The sequence below is a fragment of the Scomber scombrus genome, chromosome 11 (assembly GCF_963691925.1).
Source record: "Scomber scombrus chromosome 11, fScoSco1.1, whole genome shotgun sequence".
Lineage (NCBI taxonomy): Eukaryota > Metazoa > Chordata > Actinopteri > Scombriformes > Scombridae > Scomber > Scomber scombrus.
Window position 1 is genome coordinate 8,233,505 of NC_084980.1, and position 9,697 is coordinate 8,243,201.

A 9,697-nucleotide genomic window follows, 5' to 3' on the forward strand; every position below is an offset into this window, starting at 1 on the left:
ATATTTGTGCATTTTTGTTCTATTGTAAAAGTCACATTTGAAGTCCATCCAATCACTTTGAGAAATTTTCTTGGACATGAAGTGTATCATATGCAAGTTTTGTACATATACAGAGATTTTATTTTTTATAAAAATAATAATTAAGTGAAGATATGTAAATACAAATTGTAATTATTGATCTTTAAGCATGCCTCTATTTAAAATGGCCCCAGGAACTGCTGAGTTTGAGGGCTGGTGACACACAATGTATCAAGTTGAACTTATGTAAGGAATTATTTGAATGCAATAATGAATCAGTGTACAGATTTTTTTTAATCATTGCACTGTTCTGACAGAAAATAAACTTTGAAATACTGTTCTTGAATAATGTGCCTCGTGTGTTTGTTGATAAGAGAATGATCCAGGCGAGTGTAGGTGAGCAGGGTGTTTGTGAATGCCTTGCAGGGATATCAGTCAGGCCAGTCACTTATAAAAGCCAACAGGCGTCGCTGTTATTGCAGCAGTGAGCCTCCGTCCTTGCAGCGATCTGAAGAAGGTCAGTTCCTTTTTTTTTTTTTGGTGAATACGATTTTGTTGGTAAAATGCCAGAGCAGGCGACGATGATTCACTCGGTCACCTCAAGAATATCAATAAAGAAGTGTTCTTCTTTTTCTCATTTTCACTGACTTCTTAACTGAATGTTTAACTTATGCTCAGGTTGTCATCACATAGATTAATCACCACCCCTTACTGTGAGTATGGAGGTGATACACACAATGAGAGCGACTGTGCGTAAAGGTGAATTTACTTGTCTCCAAAAACAAGTGGAGAGTCAAAATTGACACCACATGCAGACATCCAAAAACACGTAGCCTACTCTTTGTCAAGGAACATTAAGTCCTTGTGAGTAGATCTCCCGGCTCTACAGCATCCTGTCAGGAGGTTTTTGTCTATCTGCCAAATGCGCACGGTGCGCCCTTACGTAATCCCCCCATTATCATTCATGGATTCAAGGAATTTTTAATAACGGCAACGGCAGCTCCGGACTAGAAAATATCCACTCCGTGCAACAAGCTTTCACTTTTGCATAGTCATGTAAAACATACTGTGTCCGATCTGGAGAAAACATGCTACATTTCGACAGCGTCACCTCTAACCCGCAACAGTCTGTGGAGGCAATGAGAGGGAAAGAAAAAGGAGGGAGAGGAAAGATGATTGAGGAGACCCCCTCACCCTTTCTTCTTCTTGTTAATTGCTGAATAGACCCTGGTCTACCCACAGAGGTTGTCATAAAGCTTAATGATGTGAAATTCTGAGGATCATAGCAGGAATCAAAGTCATGTAAGTTACATGAGCGGACTATATGATCTTCAAAGAGAAAAAATGATGAATGCTTTTCTTTTGGAGAGCATAACTTCTGGCTTAAATTAGTGGTTGCTCACGGTGTGGCCATCCTCAACTGAAGGTTATAGCCTACTTTACCTTTTTATCTGAAGTCACAAAACTTGAAATGTTATGCAGAGTTAAAATATGGCTCAGGTCACAGAGGGAAATGTACAGTCCTTCTATAAAGGCGACTCGGTGGTTGTCCTGCCTCCTCAGCTGGTGATTAAACACGACCTGTATGAATGAGCAGGAGGGCCCGTCCTCCTCCTCCTCCTCCTCCTCCTGAGAGAGAGAGAGAGAGAGAGGGGGGGGAGAGAAGTTAGTGGACTCAGTTTCCCTCAGGTGTTTGGCTCCAGTCATGGCTGGGAACTCAGAGAAAGTACCGATCGCCTCGGCGGGACCGGAGGACCTGCAGCAGTTCATGCCTCCGGTGAGTGTTTGTACAGTCCAGTGCAGCTCAATGACTCAAATGTATTGTGATAAAGCCCACAGCTCATAAACGCTGGGATCAGTGAGGGGCCAAATCATAATGTGCAAGACTGTGTCCGGTCATTGACCATTCATATGCCTGACAGATTACGTCTTCACACTGTACTTGTCACTGTGTAATCAATCTGTCATCTTATGGGTGTATAAGCCTAATTGGGCGATCAAAAGTTGCTTGTTTTAAGCCTCCAGTTGTCTGTATATGTAACCCGGTGATACTCGGTAAAGCTGTGGAGATTTTGTAACTATTGGGGTTTGTATGTTTTTACCGGAGGCCTACTCCGCCGTGGCCGTGAAACCCGCCGCCACCGGCCGCCTTTTGAAGGCCGGGATCGCAGTGCTGATCGCCGGAGCCCTGCTGCTGCTGCTGGGAGCAGTCGGAGCTTTCTACTTCTGGAACAACAATGAAAAACACGTAAGATTGGTGCTTCTGTTACATCTAGTATACGTGTGTGTGAGTGAATGAAGTTACAAACTTTTTGTTGTTGTTGTTGTTGATTTTATAAGACAGTCAATCAAGTATTCAGTCTGATCAGCTGGTTCAAAAGCAGCTTCCCTTAACTTGTAAAACTTTCCTCACATAAGTGGCACAACCAGAACACAGCTCACACTACTCCATTAAATCAATGTCACTTGATTGAAGAAATTGTTGAAATAAGTCGTTTTGAAGGAGAAACAAGTGGTAGATTTGTGGTAGATTTTCTTTACTTGTTTGAGTTGAAAAGAGAAGACTGAACACAGGAGCAGTTTCTCAAGATTTTTTTTTTTTTTTTGCAGTGTAGGCAAACACTAAAATGTAAATGAAACACTCTAGTTCCATGGTGCAATCTGAGGCAAAGCTCAGTGAATGGAGGCGTTGTGTCTGTGTGGTGTGTTGGAGGATCCTGGCAGGGTGGAGTGGGGTGGGGGGCCCCTCTGGTCCGGCTGATGCACTAGGGGCAAGAGGTGTAAGAGAGGAGAGAGGAAAATGCAGCTTTCTGAGTGTTTTTTTCACCCCATTATGAAGTCTGAAAATGCCATTAATGCAGATAAAGACATGATGAAAAAGGCTTTTGCAGAGGGGTCATCATCACACAGTACTGTAAGGGTTGAATTCTTCTCACTAAATCTAAACGAATGAAAGAGAAATTGAGAAAAGAGAGGTTGTATGTGTGAGGAAAAGTCACGGGGTGAGATTGGAGAAGGAGGGTGAGCGTTGAAAGCGAGGGGGCTGGGGGTGGGGTGACTCTCATACCTTACATGCCAGTCTGAAAGCTTGTGTGTGTGTGTCTGTGTGTGTGTGTGTGTGCAGGTCTACAATGTCCACTACAGCATGAGCATCAATGGTAAAGTGGAGGAGGGCGCAATGGAGATTGATACAGCCAATAACATGGAGAGATTCAGCACCGGCAGCGGGGCAGACGAGGCTGTGGAGGTCCATGACTTTGAGATTGTAAGTTACAGGTTTAAAACATTTTCAAAAAACTTCAAGAAGCTCAGGTAGAAGCAGAAAACCACAGTCATCAGCATTCTCTGAGCAATTTGCAGCCGCCAGAGAGGAAGTCAGATTTGTTAAAACTTTAAAGAGCCTTACGGGGACATGGGTTCACTGCAGCAGCAGAGAAATTAAGTAGACATGTTATCCCCCGTTAGGCCAATCAGTGTCAAGCTGCATCATCCCTCCAATTTTCATTAAATTCGGACTGTTGGTTTTTGACTTTTAATTAAAGTGCCCCAATCAGGCCAATCAGACTAGGGAAGCAGCTATTTTGGCCTTTTAGCCATTAAAATTTTGACCTTTAATCATAGTGTCCTCGTGAGTTTCATTTCTTAAAAGATAGAGCCAAAATACATCATCAAAATCAGACATATCTTGAGGGTCGTTATTTGATGTCTACAGATGTGAAGTCTCAGACACCTGCGGACACAGCTAAAGGAGTTATAAGGTCTAACTTTTCACTTGTCCACCGTATCTTTCCTGACATCTGACATCCGCCTCTATCTTCTCCAGGGGATCACAGGGATCCGGTTTGCAGGAGGAGAGAAGTGCTACATCAAGACCCAGGTGAAGGCTCGTCTGCCTGACGTGGACGCTATCAACAAGGACTCAATGACGTTCGACCTGGTGGGTTGGTCTTCTCTGTCTGACTGTACATGGGCGAGACAGCATGTTGTGACGTAGTTTTAACAGAATTCACAGATAGCTCTTTTCCTTTCCATTGCAGTAACCTAACAGACCCATACTGAGAACTTTTAAGAAGGTAGGAAAGTGGTCGACAGCACAGAACTAGCTTTAAGCACAGGTCTCCTTCTGACCAGTGCCTAAATTTAGTCAAAGGAAGTCTTTCCCGAGGCAGGCGTGGAAAAAAAAGTGGAAAGAAAAGCACAAGTCGTAACCGCAGCTACTCTTCATTAAGTTCCTGCAGTGAAAAAGGTCGAGGTGATTGGGCAGTCAACTCTTTGGTATTTCATTGTTAATCCTTTATACACAAATAAGCCATTAAAGGGAAGACCTTTTGGGTTGCCGGGTTATGAAAATTAATTTGGCTGCGGTGTCCTCTTTTAGCATAACATGTTTAGTCTAACTTTTCATCTAGCACAACCAGGAAGTCAGCATTTTCAGTTATCAGTGAAATACTGTATCTCAACATTTACCGGAGGGATTAGCACAAACCTTGATACAGATGTCATGTCACCGTCTGGATACACTATAATTTAGGGGATTAACTGCTTTCATTTTTCCTCTATTGTCATCATTAACCTTTGCTGTTCTTTGTGTTTGGTGCTAGCTAGTAAATGTTAGCATTCTGCCAATGTTAACAAATGTTAGCAGGCTTTTATAATGGATTTATTACAAGAGCTGGATACTGGATCTAAAATGGTGACCATGCAGTATAATATGAATTGCTCGGTTGGCCCATAGACTTTACATTGTGATGATTTCACAGATATTTAAATCACTTTTGCAGTCCTTTTTACAAACATCTCTTTTAAAATGGTAGTCTATGTGGAAAATGTTTTTTGGGTTGCAGGGGGATTTTTCACTGCAATACCACAAATGGCCACTTGTAAAAATTGGCTGCAAAGCATTCATGATGCTAACATTCTGCACTGAAACAGTGAACAGGGTATGTTAGCATTGCCATTTTTAGCATGTTAGCGTGCTGGTGTTAGCATGTACCTCAAGTAATTCAGCTGTTTGACTATTCAGGAATAAATTGCAGTTTGACCATTTTTAAAAGGCGTGTGCCAAAATTTATGTAGGCCTATTATATCTTTTACAAACGCAGATATGATGGATTATTGTATTAAGTACCCGTTATTCATTTATTAATGACTTACTAAAATTTATAACTGACTTACTAATAAACCAACAGATATGTGGCTACCAATGTTCTTAACTCATTTATAAAGAGTTCAGATTTTTCAAACCTTGCAACTTAAATGGCTTATTACTTATTTATAAAGCATTAATGGATAATTGATGAACCAATAATTACAATGTATAAATCCTTTATGAAATATAGTCATATTAACTGTTTTTTTACTGCATCGTTTATTATTCACCGAGCTTTAGAGGTCTCTGATATAATATTAATCGCTATTTTTAACACAATGTACAGTCAGGTAATTGCATGAATCAGCGTAGGCAAGGATCTGAACCAGGAACACACAGGTGAGTTGAGTGTGTGGGATCTCATCACTTAACTCAGTAACATTACGTTTAGCATCAGATCAGTCTGTCAGAGGCTTGGTGGAATCTATTAAGGTCAAAATGACACATGAGGTCGACACTGAACATACCATCTGTGTGTGTGGATTGTTATCCCAACACTCTCATCCCCAACACACACACACACACACACACACACACACACACACACACACACACACACACACACACACACACACACACACACACACACACACACACACACACACACACACACACACACACACACACACACACCACCTCCTGTGACTGTTCAATTTAAGCTGTCTGATAATTAAAATCATTTAGTTCTGCATAAGCCTCACATCCACATAAATCCACATCACTACAATTGCCTTCATGACCACGAGTCTGCATAAACACGCGTGCACTCTCACGTGCACACACAGATGCGGGCACACAATTAATTATCACGCAGGGCTGCTCTTATTGCCTCTCTATGCCTCATAAACGACCGTTTATTTCACGTTTGTGCTTTTTGTGTGTTTGTGTTATTGCCTCTCTTTGCCTCATAAATGATCGTTTCATTCACATTGTGTGTGTGTGTGTTTGAGCGTGTGTGTGTAACAGGGAGATGTTATAATGGTTGCTGCAGGCTGGTCATTTGCTATAATTTAGAGTGATGGCAAATATGGGTTAGATAAGCGCACGCACGCACACACACACGCACACGCACACGCACACACACACACACACACACACACACACACACACACACATCCCCATCCAGAGAGAGTGGGTCAGATAAACTCTTATCAGTTTAGCAGTGGAGAAAGACCCCCGCTTTTATTTGTCCCTCCAGCAAATCATTTGAGCTGGGGAAAAAAAACGAGAAAAAAAACAGCCGCATTTCTGAAAGGTTGCAGGATAACATTCCCTAAACATGGCTGTGGCTAGTGCAGCGCTGCCCTCAGGAACAAATGCCTTTGGGCAAAATCATCCCCACAGAATTCCCCTCATACCTGCAGGCTGTGGACACAGAATATGTATGTTTACACGGTCTCTCCTGTGGAAACCTCATTAGTTTATCTGCTGCTGTTTATCACAAACCTGTACATTTAGGCCATCCAATCTCTCCTTCCCTGTAGATCTTGATGAGTCCTGACATTGTGCATCTAGCTAAATGTAAGCACAAAGAGAGTCTGGATACCGAAGCTTCCTTTTCACTACGTGATTTTATGTTATGAGGAGTTTAACAGCCCAGCATTAATGCAGATTAGACTGGGACAGAATGCAAAGAGTGTGGGCTCTTCTAAAGAGGAAAGCTGCTAACAAGATACATAAACAAGTGGGATTTTACGCCCTCAGCAGTCAAAGACGTCTTCAGATGTTTTGTTGTGATGTTTGTTTGCATCTGCACTTGGCTCATTTTCTCCTCACTGACGTTTTGCCCCCCCCTGCAGGAGGATGAAGTGATGCCAGCCAAGTTTGAGGAGGATCTGATCTGGGTGGCGGCTGACACTCCCCTCTCGGACTCCGCCTTCCTCAGCAACAAGATCAAGGATTTGTGTGGAGACCTGCCAATCTTCTGGCTCCGTCCTACCTACTCAACAAGTAAGCAGATGTAATACTAAATGGTTATGTCTAAAACTTGGCTAATGTCTAAAAAAATGGCTGTTAGTCCCTTCAAACTTTGCTTTTGTGAGCTAACATTCTGAAATCGACCTATTTTCAATGGGAAAACGGGCACATATTCACATAAAGTCAGTAAAAACAACATATGAATAAAAATTAAGATGAATTTATACCAAATGTCATCTTAAAAGATTTTGTAGGGGGTAGTTTTTTTTAGATTTATCAGTCATTCATATGACTATGTGAATGAAAATGTGCAAATTCACCAGTTTTCCCATTGGAAATAGATACATTTCATAATATAATTGTCCAGGTCACAAAAGCAGTTAGAAGCGAATAACAGCTATTTTCTATACTTTTTTAGGCAGAAGCAATTACCTTTAGAAATAACATTCAGTGTCCAGGAGCAAAAATTGTGTTGCATAGTACTACCCGTGAACAAAAAAAACAAGTAAAAAATTGTTACATGGTGTGATCAGACAGCTAAAACACTCCATTTTCAAGGCTATGTGAGTTTTTCACAAAACAAAGAAGATATGGGTCAAACGTTCTCAAGTATTTCCGTTTAACACCGCAGTTGTCGGAGCCTCAGAAAAACAGTCTAAAAAGAAAAAGGCCTTTTGAAGTTAAAGAGCTACTGAGTGTGCAATTTTTAGTGTGCTGGGAGGTCAGAAGTTCTCAAAACACAATTTTATTCTACTTCATCTGAGGACTTCAAACCTCTGCAGAGGAAATAGCTTTGCGATCAGAAGCAGTGCTGCATTAGTGCCACTCTGCTCCTACATTTGATCTGCTGTCAGACACTGACGCTGTGATGTGTGCAGGCGGACAGAGGAAAGTGAGGGCGGCCCTTGCCCCCCGCCGCCGCCGCCGCCAGGCACCCGGGGCTGAGGAGGAAGAGGACGTGGAGGCAGAGTTCAACCCGGAGAACCCCTATCAGGTGAGTCACACGTTCTTCTTCGGCCCCGCCACTGCATTCACAACTGTCCGTTCGGATCTGAGGGCTACCTGAGAAGCTGCGGAGAGAGTTTCTCACAGCTGTGCGAGCAGCAGCAGATGCCGGGGTCACGGCGGAGGGCCCGCATTGTCACTGCAAATCTGAGTGTATGCGTGGGTGTGTTTTCTGTGTGTGCTCTTTTTTTTTTTTTCTTCATGTGAGGCTGTCTGAAGCTCTTTAGAACAGCTCGTCCAAAGCTTTCCTTTCAGCATGGAGGCTGTATGAATAAACACCCCCCCCTCCCCTCCCCTGACCCCTCCTCTGCTGCTCTGGCCTCTTTGCCCTGCTGAGCATACACAGACTTTCATACATAGACATCTTCACCCCCTCTGAACCCCCCACCCCCCACACACACCCATCCTCGTCCCTTATGTTAGGCCCCGCTTTTTCCCTAATCTCCCTCCTCTCCTCTCCCTCCCCGGCCCCTCAGACTGAAGCATCCCCCACACTGCTGACAACCACAGAGGGGGGTAAACAGTGAGCAGTGTGAGCCGTATGCGTTTGAAAAAGAAAATATTTGACAACAAAAACCCACATCTGACAACATCCCCTCCTCCCCATCCTGCCTGTCGGAAACCCATTTTTAATTGGTTTGAGAGGAGCTTTCTCCGCTGCTAAATATACAGTATCACATGGCAGGAGTTGCCGCACAAACACAGCTGACCTCTGTCCTCCTCTTGTCTTCTCTCAGAGGGCTCTCGAGGGCGAGCAGGGCTCCATGGGCGATTACAGCAGGCTGGACCACGAGGGCGTGTGCTGCTCCGAGTGCCGCCGCGGCTACACCGACTGCCAGAGGATCTGCGAGCCGCTGGGAGGCTACCACCCGTGGCCGTACCACTACCGGGGCTGCAGGGTGGCTTGTCGGGTGATCATGCCCTGCAACTGGTGGGTGGCGCGCATTCTGGGGATCGTGTAAGCATCTCTGCCCCCCGCCCCACCCCACCCCTCCACGCCCACATGGGAGATGGTGGAGTCCAGGAGGGAAGGAAGGAAGGAGGGAGGGAAAGATTGGCTTTGTTTTTTTGTTGTTGTTTTTTTTGATGGGAGGGGAGATGAAGGGAAAAGTTACAGAAAGGCAGATGGCGGCTTCTTGTTTTTCCGTCTGCGGTGGGGGTACCTGTTGGTCTGAGCAGATTTGTGCAAAATGAGCAGCATCGGTAAACCGTGTTCCGACATTAGAAATGCATGGCACAGAATCTAGGACACACATGATCTCACATGTAAAGGTATGCGGCGCCTGCACACTGCACAGCTTGTCTTATTAAAAAAACATGCCAACTATCGATTCAGATCTCAACTACAGCACAAACACGCTGCTGAGAGAACACAGGTTAAGATATGAAACATCCAACAGACCCATTTCCAGTTAAACGCATTGACACCTATTGACCCGAGGACTTAATTGATATATATTTATATATAATTACATAATGCCATTCGCTTATCTATAGGATAAGCAGGTAAAGCTTGTATTTATAGAGCTGTAATCGTCCCTTTTCTTTCATTCTTTGCTTTTTTTTGATGTAAATAAATGTATAGGGCGCAGTCAGCTGGTTCAAACA

The 9,697-nt window shown here is 43.6% G+C and overlaps 1 protein-coding gene across 1 annotated transcript; it reads left to right on the top strand.

The window, feature by feature from the left end:
* Positions 1 to 1,723: 1,723 nt before the first annotated feature.
* LOC133990867 (leukocyte cell-derived chemotaxin 1-like) lies at positions 1,724 to 9,051 on the top strand. Its single transcript, XM_062429279.1, has 7 exons — positions 1,724 to 1,795; positions 2,126 to 2,266; positions 3,143 to 3,283; positions 3,842 to 3,955; positions 6,967 to 7,117; positions 7,963 to 8,078; positions 8,827 to 9,051. Exons 1-7 carry the CDS (start codon positions 1,724 to 1,726, stop codon positions 9,049 to 9,051), a joined length of 960 nt encoding a protein of 319 aa, XP_062285263.1.
* The last annotated feature ends 646 nt before the right edge of the window (positions 9,052 to 9,697 follow it).